Source organism: Thermobia domestica, chromosome 9 (assembly GCF_964235325.1).
Source record: "Thermobia domestica chromosome 9, izTheDome1.hap1.1, whole genome shotgun sequence".
NCBI classification, from domain to species: Eukaryota; Metazoa; Arthropoda; class Insecta; order Zygentoma; family Lepismatidae; genus Thermobia; species Thermobia domestica.
Genome location: NC_137462.1, coordinates 19,333,129 through 19,355,814, shown reverse-complemented (window position 1 = coordinate 19,355,814; position 22,686 = coordinate 19,333,129). Strand labels below are relative to the sequence as shown.

The 22,686-nt window shown below is 36.7% G+C and overlaps 3 protein-coding genes across 3 annotated transcripts; all 3 read left to right on the top strand.

Annotated features, from left to right (window-relative positions):
- The first annotated feature begins 14,640 nt into the window (after nucleotides 1-14,640).
- Nucleotides 14,641-17,733, top strand: LOC145660759 (uncharacterized). Its single transcript, XM_081726166.1, has one exon. The coding sequence runs from the start codon at nucleotides 14,641-14,643 to the stop codon at nucleotides 17,731-17,733; it is 3,093 nt and encodes a 1,030-aa protein (XP_081582292.1).
- Nucleotides 17,734-17,778: 45 nt separating this feature from the next.
- On the top strand, nucleotides 17,779-18,492 carry LOC145660758 (uncharacterized). The gene has a single exon (XM_081726165.1). The coding sequence runs from the start codon at nucleotides 17,779-17,781 to the stop codon at nucleotides 18,490-18,492; it is 714 nt and encodes a 237-aa protein (XP_081582291.1).
- Nucleotides 18,493-18,772: 280 nt separating this feature from the next.
- On the top strand, nucleotides 18,773-19,276 carry LOC145660756 (uncharacterized). The gene has a single exon (XM_081726164.1). The coding sequence runs from the start codon at nucleotides 18,773-18,775 to the stop codon at nucleotides 19,274-19,276; it is 504 nt and encodes a 167-aa protein (XP_081582290.1).
- Nucleotides 19,277-22,686: the final 3,410 nt, after the last annotated feature.

Sequence of the window (22,686 nt, the reverse complement as noted above, 5' to 3'; positions counted from 1 at the left end):
ATAATAAATTTAATAATTTCAAAACTTGTCAACAAAATGGAAACAGAAATTCCCTTATGGAACTTGTCTGAATTAAATAGTCGGTGTTATTTTAATGGTTTCAGCGAGAGTGGTAAAATTATTGCAAATATGCGTCCTTTTCAACAATACGTGGGGGAAAGCAAATTTTTGTTTACTTATATAACCTTAGCATAACGTTTCTGCGAGTTGAATTAAAATCCTAAACAACAAGATATTCGCAGACAGTGCATCCAACGGCATTCTTTGCGTAAATATAAACCTAGTGATAGGCCTAGTAATTGTTGTGGGGCAGAAAAAAAACTTATAATCAGGTTTGTAAGAACTATTGCTGTAGCTTATTTCTCAGTTTTGCAGATTCTTCGTTTTTGTTTTCTGCCGGAACATCCAATGACGGAAATCAACTAATGACGCAAGCTCCAGACTGGTTTTAGTATCGATAATTGATAATAGTTTGATAGATAAACATTAATATTATTAATGTTTCTACTAGAGACAAATGTTGCAGAACTGCCTTCCTACACAAAATATTTCCCGGAAAGTAACTTGCGGTGCTTTCCGGCTTAAATAAGCCTCCAGAGTAGCACAATTATGTTTCGTAAACGTTGATTTCTAGTTGGCAATCTTTAATCTACATTGATCAACAAAAAAATAATATGTTGGCAAGATAAACTAAAATCGAGGATTATTTCTGTAAATGCAGTTTCTTTCTGAATTTTTACACACTTTGTTATTCTTTTTACGGTATTTATTTACTGAGAAGGGCACAAATAGAGAAAATTTAATTGAATCGTTCAGTGCAAAAACACTACTAGTTCACAAAATACATTTTGAGATATTTGAAGAAAGAACTTTCATTTGTTAATGCCACAAATGTAAGTCGACATTAGAGCATTCTCCTATAACGTGCGATGTCTTGAAAATTGTACTGTTCTTCATTACAGCTTGTAGTTCTACATCTTTAGTGTTATTTACCTTCAAAATGGCTTTTACCTTTAACTCAAAATGCTTATTTTGGACTCACAATGTTTTCCCACTCGCCGAATCAATTTTAACGTTGAGTTATTCCAAACAATTTTTTTTTTATTTGGAGATGTAGAACCAGAGTTCTAAATACACTAATTCACATGAATAAACACATAATACTTATTAATGGGCATAGAAAAAGTATACATTAGGGGTCTATCTTGCGTGCAAGATAGCCCCTTAAATATTATCCAGTTTTTCTCGAAAATTATCACGGTAAAAACATAACTTTTTTCGATTCAAACGGCACAAACGACTTGCTTTCGAATGGTGTATTTCAATTTTTTGTTCTATGATACGGCAGGGGGGCTATCTTGGCGCCAAAGTAGCCTCCCGCCCCAAATATCATCCCCTGTTTCTCGAAAACTATCACGGTACAAACAAAACTTTTTTCGGTGCAATGGGTACAAACGATTTGCTTTCGAATGGTGTATTTCAATTTTTTGTGCTGTGATACGAGGGGCTATCTTGGCGCCAAGACAACCCCCCGCCCCAAGTGATATCCTCTCTTTCTCGAAAGCTATCAGGGTACAAACAAAACCTTTTTCGGAAGAAACGATTTGCTTTCGAATGGTGTATTTCAATTTTTTGTGCTGTGATCTAAGCGCAAGATAGCCCACCGCACCAAATGTCATGTTCTGTTTCTCGAAAACTATTAAGGTAAAACAAAACTTTTTTCGGTACAAACGGTACAAACGATTTACTTTCGAATGGTGTATTTCAATTTTTTGTTCTATGATACGGCGGAGGAGCAATCTTGGCGACAAAATAGCATCCCGCCCCAAATATCATCCCCTGCTTCTCGAGAACTATCAGGGTTCAAACCAAACTTTTTTCGGTACAAACGGTACAAACGATTTGCTTTCGAATGGTGTATTTCAATTTTTTGTGCTTTGATACGGGGAACTATCTTGGCGCCAAGATAGCCCCCGCCCCAAATATGATCCCCTGTTTCTTGAAAACTATCAGAGTTCAAACAGAACTTTTTTCGGTGCAAACGGTACAAACAACTTGCTTTCGAATGGTGTATTTCGATTTTTTATGGTGTGATACGGAGGGCTATCTTGGCGTCAAGATAGCCCCCCAGTTGACCTCTCAAGTAACCCTATAAGGAAAATGGTACAAACGAAAATATTTTCGGTACAAACGGTACACACGTAGTACATACAAATGACCTAGTCACTGTTTCAATTTTCTAAAGTGGGGTGGGGGACTGTTTTGCCATACGTCAATTTTCCTGTGTACAACTGGAAAAAAGTCAAGGTAAAATATGAACAATCACTAAACGTGTGTTCTAAACATCCTATCACTTACTTGGAAAGGTGCACAACAATATGCCGGTTTCACGCATAGAAAATCACGTAGGATTTCAAATCATTTTTTAAGGATGTCTTTATGTGTGCATATAGTTTATGTTTCTCCACTAATATCTCCGCAAATTCTGATTTCAGAGCAGCTTTTTGCATTAGGTAACACTGTTCAGCATACGGAATGGTGAAAGAATCTTTAAAAAGTCAGTAAATATGATATATAAAATATTTCTATTGTTGACAAGTTATTAGGAATGATTATTTTATACACTAAGGCTAAACGATCACTACATTAGGGACACTTATCTAATAGCGTGTTCGTTCACCTTTCTGGGTAATCAAAGCATTCAAACGCTCATGAATAGATTCCTCAAGATATACTCGTTGTGTTCTGCAGGTTCAGTCCAAGCCATCTAAGCTGCAGCAGTTCCTGCAAGTGGTGCACACTGCTCAAAACATCCATACATAATAGGGTTCAGTCTGGCAATTTTGGATGTCGGGGTAGTACTGAAAACTCATTTTTATGTTCCTCCAACCATTATGTAATAAACGCAGCCTCATGACACCTTCCGTTCTACTGCTAGAATATGGCACTATTCTCTTGGACTTGGAGGTATGGGTTGCAATATCTTTGCGCCATGAAATGTTTAATCGAGTAAGAAATACCTGTGAGTCGCTTCCCAGACTTAAACAAACAGCACCGCCACCGTCCTATTGAATTACCATGCTGCAACCCGGAGACGCATACTCATGCTGTTTCCAACAATCTCATCGACATGGTTCCGTGAAAAGCGGGACTTACCACTGCAGATAACCTTCTTTCATTGATCCAGAGTCCAATGATCCCTTTGCTTTTGTCCATGTCAGCCGTATGTTATTTCTGTGTTGTTGTAATAGTGTTTTCTACGGCTGTGATACCCTAACCTATGTAAGGAATGTCACATGGTCATGGATGAAATTGGTTGTAGGATTTATTGACCCACATTGTACTGGTGCGTCAATTCCTCCATTGACATACGCCTGTAATGAGATACCATAGTGCTATTCGTTGTTCATTTTCTGCCCACCGCACGTACCTGATCCAAGCGTGATCGCTTGGCGGATGACTAACCGTTATGAGCACTGTTGGTAAAACCTTGACACTGTAGCGCCTGAACATCCCACAAGTACGACTGTCTCAGGTGTACTGGCAGCAGTTATTTGTGCCCAAACAGTTTGCCCTAGTCAATATTTACTCACATAATTTTGTTTGCCCACAATCGTTCTGTGCATATAAAAACTAGCTGTTAAGAAAGGTTTGTTTTAGTAACTAATCAGCATTGAGAATTAGTTGTTGCCTAACTAAGGATCAGGACGGAGAAGAATAGAGGGCAAGGATGTGGAAAGCAAGCTGTTCTGGCCTTACAGAAGGTGCCGTCCCGATATACGCCTGTTAAGACTGAAGAATATCACGCAGATCCTCAGTTTGGATCACCGGCTAGTACAAGGTTCGTGCTTACGTTGGATATATCCAATGCTGTTTGGCAGGTAGGCAAGTTGCTCCTCCTACCCCACCGGCAAGGTAATGAATTGTCAATGTTAATTATATACAAATTAAACCGATTTCAAAGAGCGTGATAAAAATAGCAGAGTAATATTTTCCTAAAGCTTCGACTTACACTACCACGTGCCTACTACTTATAGCTAAATTTTCAAGTCAATGGAAATCAAAACTACCTAATTTATTTAATGGATGTTAGATTTTTGCCAACTTCAAAAGTCAGCTTTATTTAGTAGGCAGGAGGTACTATTAGTCGAAGCTTTTAAAACTATTACTTTGCACTCCACTTACGAAAAATATTACTTTTATCACACTTTATGGTCGGTTTAATTGTTTCTCCTTTTTTTGTTATTTTTTTTCAGTTTTTCCATGGGAGGAAGATTTTAAATCTAACCAAACAGCAAGTTCAAGAACAAGTCATGAAGCCGAGGGTACCGAACGAGACATATTCAAATATAGTTAACTGTTAGAAGAGTGAGATCACAAAAATTGGGGCCTTACTTACAGCAGTACTCGTAGAAGAGGCCCTAGACAAGGATGAGAAGAAGGCTAAAGGAAGGAAGGAAAACTCAAACAAGCATCAGAAGCGAGTAGCAGTGGAAAATACCGTAAAGTCGAATGAGAAGGCTGAAGAAGGGAAGAAAAACCCAAAGAAGCATCAGGATACAGTAGCAGTGGAAGAGACGTTAAACCACAATGAGGAGAAGACTGAAGAAGGGAAGGAAGACCCAAATAAGCTTCAGGGGACAGTAGTAGTGGAAGATACACTAAAGCAGGATGATGAGAAGACTGAAGAAGAGAAGAAAAACCCAAACAAACATCAGGAGACAATAGCAGTGGAAGAGACCGTAAACCAGGATGAGGAGAAAATTGAAGTAGGGAAGGAGAAACCAAAGAAGCATCAGGAGACAGTAGCAGCGGAAAGGACCCTAAACGAAAATGAGAAGACCGAAGAAAGGAGGAAAAACCCAAACATCCATCAGGAGACAGTAGTAGAGGAAGAAACCCTAAACCCGAATGAAGAGGGGACTTTAGAAAAGTATCGAGAAAGAGACGAACATTATTTCGCTGAGAAACGGAATTTGAGAAAAAGAACAAATTTGGAACTGAGCTATTTAGACTATTTCTCTGATATCATACTTAACCACGCTTGTCCTTCCGAAAACTCAATAAATTGGTTGGACACAACACCTACCTCATCAGAAAGGTATATTATATGTTAAGAGCAAAAGAGTTTCAGGAAATCCAGCTGCAAAGTCAAATTCAGGTGATGGTTACAATGAGGAAAGCGGTGCTAGGAAACGGAGGAAGATTCTAAGTAGAAAGATTACTTTTACACCAGAAAGGAACATCGTAGGGAAAAAGGGATTGAGAATTTAAAAGAAAACTCTTCAAAAAGATTGGAAAAGATGATTAAAGCAAAGTGACCAAGCATACAACAAAAACAGGCAAGAAAGAGTGGAGAAGAAACAAATACAAACAAACAAATTCAAGTCTTGCCCAAATAAATGTTCTTATATTTCGGAAGAAAGCCGCCAATCCTTATTTAGACACTTTTGGTCTTTAAAACCGAATGATCAAAGGAATTGGATCTTAGGAGCAACCAGACAAATTCCAGTGAAAAGAAGGAGGATTCAGGGAGGGAGCCCACGGGCATCATCTTTTCAGTATTTTATTAACGAAGGTGAAGTCTATAGAAAAGTCAGTCTTCAATTCTTGTTCTCAACATTAGATATATCACAAAGATTTGTGAATTACTCTGCTACACAATCCACTGAAGGCTCAGCAAAACCTGTTGGTCGAGGACGCCACTCAGTTTACCCCAATGCGACACCCGGGCGAGTGAAAGAGTGTTTCAGGATATATTTAACTCAAAATTCAACCCTGGGTTTCATAGTCCCAAAAGAGCAAGTGCCAGAAATGTATCGCATTTACCAAGACAGACGTAACCATAGAAGAGAAGACTGATTACACCCGATATTTTGAAGATAAAGAAGCCACTAAGACTCGTTTCAGAAAACAGCAGAGTTTGAGTGGTAGTCAGGAAGGAACACTTGTCGCGTGTTTTGATTTGCAGAAAGTTTTGAGCGATTCCATGCTTTTATACTACACACGAAAGTATTCCGTATTCAATCTCTCGATATATTAATCAAAAAGCAGAAATGTATACAATTATGTATGGGGTGAGAGCGAAGGTAAACGAGGATCGAATGAAATCGCTTCAATTCTTTCGAGATATATATATAGATGTAGTGGACGAACGAGGTAAAGTTTCAATTCTAATCCTGTATTGCGATAACTGTGCTGGTCAAAACAAAAATAGAAATATTTTAGCCATGTTTAAATATGAACTTGAAACATCCCAAAACTTGCAACGAACACAGATCAATTATTTGGTTCCGGGTAACGCATATATGCCTGTGGACAGTGTGTATAGTCAAATTAAGAAAACATCTCATAATCAAAAAATTGAAAGTCCTTCCGGGTGGATTACCGCCATGAAAATGGCGAGAACAAAGAAACATCCATATAATGTTGAATTATTGAAGCATGATTCTTTTAGAAATTGGTCAACTTCCTAAAAGAATCATGTTTAGTAAAGTATTCAATGACTAAGGACGCAGTGTATCTTATACTGAAACTTCGCACACCAAGACAAAAGCAGTCAAGCAGACTTTATGTGGCAGCCATCCGTATCAGTAAGGCCAAGTACCAGGATCTTGTCAATTTGTGTAATCATAATATTGTACCAAAGCATCTACACGGGTTCTACCAGCAGTTGCCACACACGGGAGAAGTACAAGATATCCTCCCTGAGACAGATGAAGAGGACACCGAAGAAGAAATTCAAGATTGAAACATGTTGTCATCATTTTTTATTTTTCCTTGCAATATTTAAAAATTGATAAAGTTACAGTTTTGTGGAGTACGACAAGTTGCATTTATTTAATAAATGTATGATGCAAATTTTCATTGTATTAGTAAGCTTACCAAATCAGTAATAATTTGCAATATTCTAAGAAATTTAAAAAAAAATAACGTTAAAAATAAATGAGAAAACTAAGTAATGGTAACAGTTATTATTGACTTAAACATTCAGAAAATTAGATTAATTTTCACATATAAAGAAGAGGTAAGCCAAAGCAATGTTCTTGGCTAATTGATTTTAAGCAGCATTATTTCAAGAAGCGCAAGCGTTCAGTATTTTACCGACCAGTATAAAACTAACATTCTTCTATTAACGAATCAGCAATTTATTACCATTTATTTTTCCCCTAAATGTCGCTTAACGCAATCTTACTATGACACCGTGTGCCTTAATGCATTAATATATTTGAATGAATGTCGTTTGAAGCATTTATTTCTTAAAAAGTTTGTAAGCAAAAATGAATTAAACGCCAAAATAAGTGAATGTATTAAAGCTATTATATACATCACTGCTCTATTTGACGGACCTTGTTTAATTATATTAGCTGTATTTTTGTTACGAAAATAGCCCCAGAAAACACAAAAAGAAAGTTATACAAGAAAAACCATCAAAATTTTAGTTTCTTGGCTCTTCTGTAAAATTTTCAAAATGTGGCTTACTGCATTAATGCCGGAAAGGGAAGATATTTTAAATAGGGATAAAGGAAATTATCATCATAATTTGTCAGCATATATGGGAGTTTTCTTATTTTTATTTCATCGATGTCAAGAAAATTCTCTACGAGCAGAAAGTAGGTTAATGACGCTTGAATAAACATGAAATCATCGTTAATTGCCAAGTTTTGATATTGAAAAGTGGATGTAAGTCTGGAAGTGATTTATACAGTAACTTGTCTTTTTCCAAAAACAAGCGTCAAGCATTGTAAATTGCACTCTGGATTATATATATATATATATATATATATATATATATATATATATATATATATATATATATATATATAAAAGCTGAGTAAATTATCAAAGAAGAAAGAGAGAATTTCTAAAACGACCCACACGAAATCACTAAAGAATGAAGTTTTTCTAGTTCCATTGCGTTTAGTAGATCATTGTGGCACTAAAACGTGATGGAAACAGGTCCGTATCCACGGGGGCCTAGTATCCACGGGGTCCTCTCCCTAAATTTTCAATGGCCCCCGTACAATTTTACGGTAGGCTTGCAAAAAGAACTATAATATGGTTGGGTCGGGTAGCCACTAACTTCTTCCGCCCCCCCCCCCCTACATTTTGGGGCTGGCTACCGGCCTGAATGGAAATACTAAACTTTGATAAAAAAAAAATATAATTGTTTTTATCAGCATTTTCAATAGGCTCTTTTAATGAAGAAAAAATACTTTATTCATCAACGGTTTGATAAATTTATATCAGAATTTACGAATAATTCATTTAAATATTTAAGAAAGTAAGTGACATATAGTAGGTTTTTATATGATAATTTTTGAAATTTTTGTAATTAGGAAATTTAAGAGCAAAATGGGAATTTCTGCCTTTTAAGATTGGATTTTATAAAGTTCCAGGTTGATATCGCTTGCTATAATTTGACATCGGATTTTTAGGTAAAAACCTATTTTTTCCTTAGCTCAGAATGAAAAATAAAGTCGTATATGGTTTTATGACAAAGCACTAGCACCAAATTTTATTTTGCCTAAAAATGCCTAGCCTAATAATTATGGAACGTTAGATCTTATTTTTGGCTATCATGCGCAAACTAAATATGTGAAAATTTTCGAAACGTTAAACACGAGAAAACTTCTGTTCCCACATGTTGCGTCACCATAGCAGGCAGGGTGACAAATATGGAGAAATATTTTTAGACCAAATCAAATGAATGATTTTTCTACCCCTACTGATTTGGCGTACATCCGATCTCACTACACATTTCTTGTTCGGGTTATTGCAAAAATAGAGGGCTAGGAAATACCACTTTCTAAGAATATCGAGCTTATTCACGAAGTGAAGCAAAAAATCGTGGAAGTGTCCGGTGAAGTTGGAGAGACAGTAAATGTAAAATTTGAAAGTGTAGTGGGAAAGAACTTGGGACTTAAGAGTTTGTGTAAAGCAGCAGATATTTTGGCTGGGAAACAAAGTGAATACAAATGCGAAATACCAATCGAACATGCACCCCGGGCCGTGCCTTGGGGGGGGGCAGGGGGCGACGGAGTAAGGGGGAGAAAAATTCGGGAGAAAAAAGGAAAAAAGATAAGAAAAATTGGTTGGAATATACTTATGTATGGGGTCGCCGTCGTATACTCTTGTCCCGGGCGCTGATTTTCCACGGCACGGCCCTGCATGCACCCAAGTTGAAGTTTGCCCCCATCAAGTCAGTTGATATGAAACGTTCATTCTCTGCGTACAAGCTCATCCTCACTAAGAAACGGCACCGTTTCACCATAGAAAACCTGGGGAAAGTACTTGTTATTTACTGTGAGGCCAATTATGGCTTATGTTTTGCCTAAATGTGAGGATGTTGTGTTTTGTACTGAAGATTTATCTACAAACATAGAGTTTTATTAAAAATTATTAATTTCACCAATATTTCAATATTAGCCAGGTTAAAATGTAAGGTAACATGACGTGTGTGGTGCATTTCTGTATCAGATAGTAATGCATCATTTCATTCAAAAATGAGTATCTTTTAGAAGAACCTATTTTTCCATTTTTGATGCCTAATTTAGTATTTTTGGCATCTATTTTAGACACCTAAAACACTTTAAAAAAAAAACAACCTAAAAACCCGATGTCTAATTATAATGAAAACCAGTTGAGAATACTCGAAAAGCATTACCAGAACGAACTTTAAAAGAATTATTTTTTTCTTATTGACATCTACAGATTTTATACTAATTGTTCTATGTACTTTATTATTATACTTATCAAAGAATTCTCGTAATGTAACTATCCATTTATAATTTTCTTGAGTACTAAGTTTTTTCCACGTGTTTTGTTTAAGAGTTCTTTTAAAACGTTTTACATGTTTTACGAAGACACATGCTCAAAATGGAGGACTTAAAATTGAAAAAAGAAAATCGCAAAATATCATAACTCTATAACTTATGATTCCCGAGATATGTCTCCTTAAATCTCCCGAAATTCGAATTTTGGGCCAATAACTGGGGAACGGTGGCCAGTTGGACAGTGGCCACCGGTTACTATTTGGTATCAAAATATTCGCCATCCTCTTAGATATTGATCAATACCAATATCATCTGTCTATGACTTAAGGTTCCTCCGACTCCTTAAATCTTCCGAAATCAGAACTTTTCTTGGACCAATATCTCGGGAACGATAAGTGACGCGAAAAATTCCATCACTTTTTCAGATAGTTTTTGATGTTCTATCGAATGGACGGCTCAAAATTGAAAAATTTGCAAATAACAGACACACACACACACACACACAGTTAGTTCCTAAGCTATCTTTTGAGGGTAATGTAAAAACTTTTGCAGCAAAAGAGCCCGTAAATTAAATTTTAGTTCCACCTTTTTTTCTTATGTAACTTACACCAATTTAAGAGATCACCTTTCCAACGATATAGAACACATGCAGATTTCCGTACTTCTAGTACTTACCTAGTTACATTATTTGGCAATCAAATACTAATTAATTCAATTTTGAATCAAGTCAATTTTGAAATCAAAGCTTTTACTACTGGAAGAAAAAAAAATGGAATAGGATAATTACTGCGTGATGCCAATATCAGGTGTAATCGGGGTCAGTGTTTCGGTTTGGTTGGTCAGGGCAACGCCGTCTAGACACAGTGATCATAATTGATTCTTTTGACAAATAACTCCAATAGTTTAGCTTTCAGATGTTTGACAGTGTACGCTTTCTCTTCTGAATAGCACAGTTCCTGCTCCATAAGATTTACTAAATCACATATGGTAACCTGCTCATCATCGTTCATCTCCAAATGCTCAACTAGTCACAAGAAAGCATCCTCTCTTTCAGTCTGCGAGGGCCTGCCTTTTTCTCTTCGGTTCATATTCACCTGATGACATCCGCTTTCTCATCTTTCCTAGAATCCCCTTTCCTGTTCTAAAATTTACACTGCAAGTAGTGTGGAAAGCTGCATCCAAGGGCGCTGATCCTGGGGTGACCGGGAAGGACCGGGCCCCCACAAAGTTCATGTGGGCCCCCCTGCATTTTTATGAATATGTACTTTTATATGTATTTTTTCTTGTTGTATGTATTGCTATATGTATTTTTTATGAACGGGCCCCCCAAAGCTACAGAGAAATCGGCGCTCTTGGCTGCATCTATCACAAACAAATCTCTGACATATTCATACGCCTTTTTACAGTCATGGCCCAATCATTGCGTTCTTCACAAAATTTCAATTGTTTCTTAAAAAGTATAAGTTTTTACTGGAATTAGACAGTGATCGTACCACTTACCGTTATATCTATCAGGATCACCACAAAACAAAAAGTTAAGAGGAAAATGAAATGCAGGCGAATTTGAATACTTCCAGATGTCTCTTCATCGGACGGTGTTCTTGATTGGATGTTCTTCTTGATTTGACTGGGATCAGTGGCGCAGGGGATCAGTAAAAGGGCGAAACAAATACGGAAAATTGTTCCTTATGCAAGTAACGTTTGGAAATATATCAAAAGGTACACTATGCCTATTAGTATAATTGGCAACAGCCGATACAGGGAACAGATCCAGGAATTTTTAAGGGGGGCTCAGGTCTGAAAAATAAACTTGAGATATTTTTCGATATTTGGTTCGCTAATTAAAAATGTGGACTGCAATGCTTCATAATACGTATTTATTTCCGCCCTGCTGGAGGCGGCATTGAGGAAAGCCATGTTATTCAACACGTGAGAAACCAGAATTACCACAAACTGGAAACGCATACATTATCTGCAATGAGTGGAGAACGCACTCAAAATCTTCCTTTTGAGAGAAATTTTAACTTTTTTCCCCACAGCCTTTGAATACTCATAAGCGCTTCATTAGGGACTAATTTATATATTTTACTCATCATGGAGGGATACACGAGCCCCGCGCCTTCTTTCTGGATCCCCACTGGGCGATACCCGGATAATCGTCATTAGTTAGTTGTCTATAGCAGATTTCAGATGAGAAACGACATGGCCTTGAGTTGGCTTCACTCGGCGTCCAATTGGCATTGAGCGGTGTTGACAGTTCGCGACAAGCAGTTATGCACGCTGTCTTCTCGCGCTACTGCGAATCTTGACAATATCACAAGCGCTACTTAGAAATATTGTACTAGCACATTAACTGCTCACTTTACTAAGTAGAGAAAAGAATTACGAACAAATACGTGAAAACTACATCTTTCTATGTCAACTGGTTGTCATGATAGACGCTCTGAAAGGTTTCCATATAAAACAATTAGTAAAACGAGCGTTGAGTCCCGCGTCTAATTTCAGTGGATTTTGTTTCTATTTGCAAATAGAACTCACAATTTTTATTACAGGATAATCAGGGGTGTAGCCAGCAGGTTGTTCTAGGAGAACATTACTTTCGGGGGGAGGCAAGCTTTTCACATATTAAAAGCAGAACAAATTACCTCTTTCACAACATGAAAGCATTTTAACTCACCATACATACATACATACTATGCGCATATTATATTTTCACAATGCTTCCTTATCAAAAGACGGATCTTGACAGTATTGAAGTTAAAAACCGAAGTGTAAAAGATGAATCAATAAGCTATTCATAAGAAAATAAATGCTGTTTATAGCAGTCTGTTTATCTGACTTTGTGTTTATGTAGGTTAAAATACTAAAGGGAAAAAAATTCGAAAAAATATTAATTCTGATATTATTATGCAATAATATAGTAGTGAGTTCACAGTGCACCCAGTTAGGGAAATGAGAATATAAAGCATATGATTAATTTTAGTATTCAATTAGATATAGAAAACCGTATTGATGATGATTGATTTTTTAAAAAAAATTTCATATTTTATTATAAAGTCCTTCATTTGCATTAACTGTTAACTAAGTTTATTAAACATATACCAGACGAACCTCATTTTGGAGCTGGAAATAGTTCGGAAAGACAGAGCCCCCTTTTCCCCCGTGGCTACATACCTTTGCAATCTGATTCATATACTGTATATACGCCTAACATCGTAAGAATAAAGCATGGGAAGTTGTAATTTGTTTTGAAATTTACTACAAGATAGACCCTTTCTTATTCGACAGAAGGAACGCAGTATGTTTTCTGTTTCTTTTTTTCTTTCACGTTTCACTGCCTTATTATGTGCGACTTTTAACACCCTCTTTTGTCCTCTATAAGGGAATCAAAAGCATCAGGCGTCTGAATGGTGTCATAAATTATCGTAACCCAAAATAAACTCGTGCATATCGAGTTACTTAGGAATCAGATGGATTACTTTCGTGGCACCTACACGAAGCCCAAGCCTGCTACTTGTTATGAAAACGGAGAAGGAAACAAAGGGGCTAGTCGTGAAGGAACTAACTTAAGAGAATTCATCAGTGTCTCGTTGCTTTCTTTCGTGGTAGTTCGTTTATTCTCCAAAATTATAGTTGACAATGTCTTTAAGCAAACCGAGTGTTAAGTCTTATATTATATAGTAATATTTTTAAGAACTGGAAACACTGTTTTTACGAAATTTAGATTTCATTTGTTATTCAAGATGGAAAGTGTTGAAGAGAGACGGTGCATAAGGCACGAGGCACGAACATTTCTTCCATAATTTTAAAGTTAAGTTTGTTATTTAAGTGCAATGAACACAGTGCAGTTATTATATGTACTTTGTGGTTTATTTTAAGTGTTAGTTGAAAACCAGCGATTAGTAAGGTACAATAAAAACTAAAAACAAGTATTGGAAGTTTCCATTGTTAGAAGACAGTCCATTACCAGTTAAGTAAATCGCGAACATTTAAGAACATAAGCATAAACAGTTTTTTTTGGTCCTCCAGTGCCGAATGGAGGAAGTGTTGTGCCAAGAAAAAGAATAAGTGAATCATTCAAACATTCATATTGACTATGTGTGTGTAAAGACAGTGAGTGTTACGAATCAGAAGCAAAATTGACCTAGTGGACTTATCACGTACGCGCCTACGCATTCAGCTGTGCATTGCAATCTGAAGAAAAACAAAGGCGCAATGTATCAGTCACGTAGCTAAGTATATTTTTTTTTGTTTCTTTTACTTGTGTAAAGGTCTGTTGTTATAAGGGCTTCAGGTAGATACATCACAAGCAATGGATTCAAATACTAATTCTCTTATAAAGGCAAGAGGCCTAGCTAAAGCTTCCCTTACAAGAATGAAAACATTTGTTGAACAATTTGGAGCAGACGGTGATGTAATGCAGATTAAAGTTAGGTGTGCACGTTTACCCAATATATTCAAAGAATATGATGAAGTGCAAAAACAGCTTGAATTAAAGGACGGAAACGATGAATATACACAGGATAGGGAGTTGTTTGAAGCTACTTACTACGATACTCTTGCAAAAATGACGTCAATTGTTGAAACAGCTGAGAAGGCTAGTAGTAGCAATAGAAGTTCGTCAGCTGATTCAGCCGCGAATACAGGGTGTCTAAAATTACCAGTCATAAAGCTACCAACATTTAAAGGTCAAGTAATAGATTTCAGACATTTTCATGATACTTTCAGTAGTTTGGTTGTAAACAATCAGAGTTTAGATAATATTCAAAGATTTCATTATTTGTTGTCCTCATTATCGGGTGAAGCAAGCAAATTAGTTGAGAATATACCAGTGACAGGTGAAAATTTCAAACTTGCTTGGGAAATGATATGCAAAAGGTATAATAATCCAAAGCTAATAGCAACTGTTCATGTAAAGGCATTGTTTTCATTACCGACTGTCAGTAAAGATTCAGTGGCGGACTTAAGGACATTATTAAATCAAACTATAAGTAACGTAAATGCACTTAAGGCGTTACAGTTAGATACTCCTTTGGAGGATATATTGTTATCGCAGCTAGTTTTGGAAAAGCTAGATGAACAAACACGTAAAGACTTTGAAAATCAAACAAATAGGGAACAGTTTGCTAGTTTAGAAGAACTTCATGTCTTTTTAGAAAATAAATGCCAGGCCTTAGAATTGGTAAAGTCTACACAATCAAAGTCGCATGTCAGTAAATTTAATGTTGTTAAGGATGTAAAAAATGCCAGACAATCTTATGTGAGTACTAATGTTTTGTGTTCTTTTTGTCAACAAAGTCATGCGTTACACAAGTGTAATGAGTTTCAGAAATTAAGTGTATCTAAAAGATTAAGTTTTGCGAAACAGAACAAACTTTGTTTTAATTGTTTGAAAGTTGTCAACCATGTAGCGAAAGATTGTTCGCTAAATGCATGCAAAATATGTAATCTCAAGCATCACACGTTATTGCATAGTGATTTTAAGAAATCAAAGCCTAATCATGCTGTAAGTGTTGAAAATGATTCTGTTACGGAACCTGTAAGGGAAAAGTCAATGTCTCAAGAACAGGAAGTTGTTAATACTAGTACTTATTGCTCTGTGAAGCCTAAAAGTAATGTGCGTGTTTTACTTTCAACTGCAGTTGTTCAAGTTAAAGATTGCAATGGTAAATTACATATGGTTAGGGCTTTGCTTGATAGTTGTTCCCAATCTCATTTTGCAACAGAATCTCTCATTCAAAGGTTAAAATTAAAGAAATTTCCTATCAATGTTCCTGTACAAGGTATTAATAATGTAAGTTGCAACGTTAAATACGGAAGTAAGTTACAAGTATTCTCTGCTGTAAGTGATTTTAGTGTAGATGTTGAGTGTTTTGTATTGCCCAAAATAGCGGGAAATTTACCTGATGCTGATATTGACATTAAAGAATGGAACTTTCCACCGAATTTACAGTTAGCGGATCCTAATTTCAACAAGTCTGGTAAGATTGATTTGTTGTTAGGTGCTGGACTTTTCTTTAGTCTACTAAAAGCAGGACAACAGGTGCGTCCAGGAGCGTTTCCAGTTCTCCAAAATACAGAGTTAGGATGGATAGTTTCAGGAACATATCAGATGCCAAAGCACAACAACTTCACGCCAGAACATCGAACATTCTTTTTGCACAACAACGATGATTTAAGCCATCAGCTGCAGAAGTTTTGGAAAATAGAAGATATTCAAGAAACTCCTCTATCCAAAGAAGAAAGGGAGTGCGAAGAACATTTTATCGCAAACACTAGAAGACATTCAACAGGACGCTTTATAGTGAGACTGCCATTCAAACAAGAAGTGATCCAGTTAGGTGATTCTTATAAGACAGCTGTTCAGCGTTTACAACAACTAGAAGAAAGGTTAAATAGATGTCCCAAGTTACGCACAGATTATGTGACATTCCTTGAAGAGTATGAAGCTTTGGAACATATGAAGGAAGTGGAACGCAACTCTAATATTACTCAAGGATATTACTTGCCTCATCATCCAGTTATTAAGGAAGCTAGTACTACTACGAAGACTAGAGTAGTATTTGATGCATCCGCATGCTCTACTAGTGGCATTTCACTGAACGATGTTCTCAAAGTTGGTCCAACTGTGCAAAACGATTTGCAGTCAATTATATTAAGATTTCGCACCTACCCTATAGCTTTTACTGCAGATATAGAGAAGATGTATCGACAGATTTTGATTGATGAGCGTGACTGTAAATTCCAGAAGATCTTGTGGAGAAGATCAGAAGAAGAACCCATTAAGGTATATGAATTAAAAACTGTCACATACGGAACAGCCTCAGCGCCTTTCCTTGCTACTCGGTGTCTCCAGCAATTAAGTGCAGAAGAAGCTTCTGAATATCCGAAGGCAGCACAAATTCTCAAGAATGATTTTTATATTGACGATTGTATTTCAGGGGTTGAAAGTGTGGAGGAAGCTTTAAAGATAAAGGACGAATTAATACAAATGCTACAAAAGGGTGGTTTTTTGTTAAGAAAGTGGTGTTCCAACAGTACTGAATTATTGGAATCCATCTCTGAAGAATTGAGAGAAACACAACTTCCATTACGCTTAGACGATAAGGGTCAAGTCAAAACATTAGGATTACTTTGGCATCCAGCAACTGATCAACTTCAAGTGATGAATGGATTTACTCTAAATCAAAGGTCGAATAATAATTTAACAAAACGCAAGATGTTGGGCATTATTGCTTCAATCTTTGATCCGTTGGGAATTGTTAGTCCAATAACAATAGTATATAAGATAATTCTTCAAGATCTATGGCAAGCAGGATTGGAGTGGGATGAAACACTTCCTAAAGAACTACAGCAAAGATGCAAGACAGTACTTGAATTCATTCCTTCATTATCAGATATCAGTGTAGACAGAATGGTTCTTCAGTCGGGTACCTTGATAGACATTCAAGTTCACGCTTTCTCAGACGCTTCAGAAAAGGCTTATGGGACATGTGTGTATTTAAGATCCGTCAACAAAGATGGTCAAGTTACTTCGAAGCTATTATGTGCTAAGTCCAAAGTGGCTCCCATAAAGAAGATTTCCCTGCCTCGCTTAGAGTTATGTGCGACAGTGTTATCAGCAAAACTTGTCAAAAAGGTAACTAAGGCATTAAAACAACGAATATCCCAGGTGTATATGTGGACAGATTCTATGGTGGTCTTAGCATGGTTAAGGGCAAGTCCAAATAGATGGAAAACATTTGTTGGCAATCGAGTTGCTGAGGTACAAGAAGTGGGAGGAGAATGGAGACACGTCGCTTCAAGTGACAATCCTGCAGATATTATATCAAGGGGAACAAGTCCTGACAAGTTAATACATAATAATTTGTGGTGGAACGGTCCTCAGTGGTTACAGCGTTCTTCACTTGATTGGCCTAAGACGGAGCCTGCCCCACTCAGAGAGATTCCTGAATAGAAGAAATTAAAATCAAGTTACTTAGTGACAACTCAAGATAATAGTATGATCGAAAGATTCTCTACTTTGAACAAACTTCAGAGAGTCTTGGCTTATTGTGTACGGTTTTCCAAGAATGCTAAAGTAGAAGCATCAAGAAGAAATGTAGACGCTCTTACTTTGGAAGAAATTGAAGAAGTTTTAATCAGACTAACACGAGAAGTTCAGAACTCAGTTTATGCTAAGGAAATAGCTGATCTTAAAGAAAGTGGAAGAGTTAGCAATAAGAGCAAACTCTTGTCTCTCAACCCTTTCATATGTGATCAACAATTACTAAGAGTTGGTGGAAGATTAAAGATGTCTGAACTTGAATTTGATGCTAAACATCAAATTATTCTACCACCAGATCATCACCTGACAAGACTAATTATAGAACATGAACACATGCTACATTCTGGATGTCAGTTAATGCTAGCATCACTAAGGCAAAGGTATTGGATACCTAATGGTAAAAATGCCATCAAGAAGGTTATTAGAAGGTGTATTACATGTCAAAGATTAAAGGCGTCTGGACCAGAACAATTAATGGGACAACTACCAAAACATAGAGTAGAACTAACAAGACCTTTCACAAATTCTGGAATTGACTTACATCAAAACTATTTACGGTCCTATTTACATCAAAACTGGTACCAGAAAGTCAAAATCAAAGGTGAAGTGCTATATTGCAGTGTTTGTGTGCTTAGCAACAAAGGCTATCCATCTCGAAGTTGTGAGTGATCTTACTAGTCAGGCATTTTTAGCTGCTTTGAGAAGATTCATATCTCGTCGAGGTAAATACAAGCATATCTATAGTGACAATGGAACTACGTTCATTGGTGCCAACAAGGAACTTCAAGAAGTCGCAAAGTTGTTGCATACAGCTGACCATCAAGAAAGGATTAAGAATTTTGCAACTACTGAAGGAATCCAATGGCATTTTATTCCGCCATATTCGCCCAACTTTGGTGGTCTTTGGGAGGCTGCAGTTAAGTCCTTTAAATACCACTTAAGAAGAGTCATGGGAATGTCATATCTCACGTTTGAAGAATTAACAACATTAGTCACACAAATAGAAGCTTGCTTAAATTCGAGACCTCTTGTAGCATTATCCAATGATCCTAATGATCCAGTAGCATTAACTCCTGGTCATTTTCTTATTGGCCAACCATTGACAGCACTACCAGAACGTGACTTACATCAGGAGAAGATTAGTTCAATTCAAAGATGGCAAAGGATCCAACAACAATTTCAACAGTTTTGGAGAAGATGGTATATGGAATATTTGTCACAACTACAAGGAAGAAATAAGTGGAAGAGAAGCTGTGCCAACATACAGCCAGGTCAATTGGTGGTTCTCAAAGAAGATAAGCTACCTCCTCTATCGTGGAAATTGGGAGTCATCACTGAAGTGCATTCTGGACCTGACGGTTTGGTTCGAGTGGCTACTGTTAAAACTTCCAATGGTTTATATAAACGCTCAATTAGAGGACTTTGTGTTTTACCAAATAATGATGAATCGTAATGTCATTCATGTTACAGTATATTTATTTCCTGTTTCAGTCTATTTTATTTGTTGTTATGTAAAGTTTGTTTTCTTTTCTTTTCTTTTTTTAAAAAAGGTCACTAGCCCTTTTTTGGCGGGCGGCATGTTAAGTCTTATATTATATAGTAATATTTTTAAGAACTGGAAACACTGTTTTTACGAAATTTAGATTTCATTTGTTATTCAAGATGGAAAGTGTTGAAGAGAGACGGTGCATAAGGCACGAGGCACGAACATTTCTTCCATAATTTTAAAGTTAAGTTTGTTATTTAAGTGCAATGAACACAGTGCAGTTATTATATGTACTTTGTGGTTTATTTTAAGTGTTAGTTGAAAACCAGCGATTAGTAAGGTACAATAAAAACTAAAAACAAGTATTGGAAGTTTCCATTGTTAGAAGACAGTCCATTACCAGTTAAGTAAATCGCGAACATTTAAGAACATAAGCATAAACACCGAGTACAGCAGAAGTTTTATTTTCTGTCTTCCTTTTTTTCTTTTTCTTTCAAGTGCTACGAAGTCAAGCTCGAAGAATTATTTTTTGTGTTTACAGTTTTTGGAACCCATAAAAATAAATTTACAAAATTCAGATTCAGACAAAGACGAAATATTAATTGACATAGATGATAGTGAAAGTAGTGTTGAAGACAAGTGTTTAGCATTTCCACTGGAAAGTTAACATGTAAGTAATTATTCGCTATATATACTTCTAGGATGCACAGTCAAAATTCTTGAGTTTGCTGGAATAGTACATTTACATTGTGAATAATGTTGCCAATGTATGTGTCATAATCTCAACTGGAGGAAGAGCGAGAAGGGAAAGGGGAGTCCGAAATCCGGCAACACCGCGCGGAATATCGTGCTCCATTGGCCACTGCCCGTGATGCTTTACATCTGAAACACACTATAGTGAAAGATTTGCATAATGAGTCATTGCAATCACGCATCACGCCCTCTCCCTGGTTCCACCCCCGACCGGGAATAAAATGAAAGTTGGGCCTGTTTGAAGCCTAGTTGACACGGATAAAACCATCTTGTACTCCCTACTTATATTAAGAATTATAAGCAACGATGTTATTCTATCCGCACGAATTGTAACTTTAGTGATCATTTAATTGGCATTATTGCTTTCATACAATATTCATATACATGATTTGCGGGTCGCTTATATAGATACTATATGGATACTTATATAGATAATATATGGAAGAACAAATAAAGATGTTGAGGAAGAGCAGTTCGGGTTCAGAAGAGACAAGGGCACAAGAGATGCTATTGGATTATTAAGGGTGATCGGTGAAAGGTTTATAGAAAAAGGGAAAGAGGTGTATGTTGTATTTATTGATCTAGAAAAGGCTTTTGACCGCGTGAATTGGGAATTGTTGTTGGGAGTTCTAACAAAGATAGGGTTGGAATGGAAAGATAGAAGACTCATAAGAAACTTATACATGAACCAACAAGTAAGTGTTAGGATAGGGGAAGAACTGACGGAAGAGAGTGCAATTGGAAGGGGAGTTCGACAAGGATGCTGCCTCTCGCCAACACTATTTAATGTCTATCTAGAAGAAATAGTGAAAAAGAGCCTACATGATGATGATGGCATTTCGGTAGGAGGTAGAATGATTTGATGTATAAGATTTGCAGACGATATGGCGCTTGTTGCAGAATCTGAAAAGAAAATCAATAAAATGTTAGAAAAAATGAGAAAGGGCTTTGAGGAATATGGGATGAAGATAAATGTTAGAAAGACAAAAGCCATGATGATTGGAACGAAGGGGTCTGTGTCAAATATAAAAGTAGGGGGGGAGAAAATAGAACAAGTGAATAGTTTTCGATACCTGGGTAGTGTTCTTAGTAATGACATGAAATGCGAACGTGAAATAAAAGCAAGGATAGGAATGGCGAAAGAAGCCTTTAAAAGAAAGAAAAGTCTGTTTTGTGGGACCTTGAACAAAGAGTTGAGAAAAAGACTCATAAAATGCTTCGTGTGGAGTGTTGTATTGTATGGGGCGGAAACGTGGACATTACGTAAAGGTGACGAAAATCGACTGGAAGCCTTAGAAATGTGGGTGTGGAGAAGAATGGAAAGAATTAGTTGGGTCGAGTGGAAAACGAATGAGAGAGTGTTAGAAATGGTGGGTGAGAAAAGAACACTTTTAGATATTATTAGGAAGAGGAAGAGAAACTGGTTGGGACATTGCCTAAGAAGAGATTGTATCATGAGGGACGTCCTAGAGGGTATGGTGGCAGGAAAGAGAGGGAGGGGGCGAAAGAGACTACAATTAATGGATGATATTAAAACAGAAAGATCATACGCGAAGACGAAAAGGTTAGCGGAGGACCGTGGAGCATGGAAGCTTCTCAGCTGCAGCAAGTGACCTGCCAATAAAGGCAGAATACCTATGATGATGATGATATATAGATACTTCTAATCTTGGTCAACAGGGGACAGACAAACTTAGTATTGTAGAAGCTTTATCTCCTACGTTCCGTAAGAGTTCTTTTTTTTTATTTATTTATTTATTTGTGGTTTCTTGCTCTGTAAGAAGATATTTCAAGGAAACTACTGCTAATTACTGAAAGTATTCTTATAATATTCAACCATATTAGGGCAATGCTGCTCGGTAGCAACACATAAGACCTATTTTACAGCAATGTTGCCTTATACAGAGTCGTTCTGAGGTGAGATTAGTGCCATAGTAAAGAGTTCGACCAACATATATTTCCTGCAGTAGTCAGGCCTTTAGAATGACAATAATCATACGTCAAAACGACTCTGCTTAAGGCGGCCTGTATTTTGTGACCAAAGTACAAAAATACTTCTTCAAACGCTGCTCGCAAACAGATAAGCAATTTTCAACTTTTTAAAGTTGAAGCTATTACAGATGGGAGAGGTTAGATTTACATCGAAGTTGCAGCACCCAAGTGTGATGTAATGTCACGTGGTATTATCAGGGGGGCAAAGGTGGAATAAAACGAGCGGTGCGGGACTTCTAACCCCCCTTTGCTCGCTGACGCTCACTCAGCTATGTTTCATAACTAGAGACCGGATGTTTAGGCACTAAAAACCTGGAAAATAGGCAGGCAAATAGGCACTAAAAATTTAAAAAATAGGCAGTAAAATAGGCACTAAAATGTAACTCGAAATAATGAAGATAAATACTCAATATAATTAAAAAATAGATTCAAGTCATAGATAATGTTCAAAGAATATAGAAACATACTTCTTTGTTAATATCTTCTTTTATTGTATATATGAAAACGAAGCTTGTTATGCATTCCATATATGTTAGGAGAACCTGAAAGATGTGCACATACGTCAAGAGGTGATTCATGACATCAAAAGAAGACAAAAAGTCATTTTGCATGTTGTCGAATTCCACGTCGTG

Bases quoted from the DNA above. Each gene is read 5' to 3' on its own strand.
- LOC145660759 (XM_081726166.1), top strand. From the start codon at position 14,641: ATGATATGCAAAAGGTATAATAATCCAAAGCTAATAGCAACTGTTCAT.
- LOC145660758 (XM_081726165.1), top strand. From the start codon at position 17,779: ATGATCGAAAGATTCTCTACTTTGAACAAACTTCAGAGAGTCTTGGCT.
- LOC145660756 (XM_081726164.1), top strand. From the start codon at position 18,773: ATGGGAATGTCATATCTCACGTTTGAAGAATTAACAACATTAGTCACA.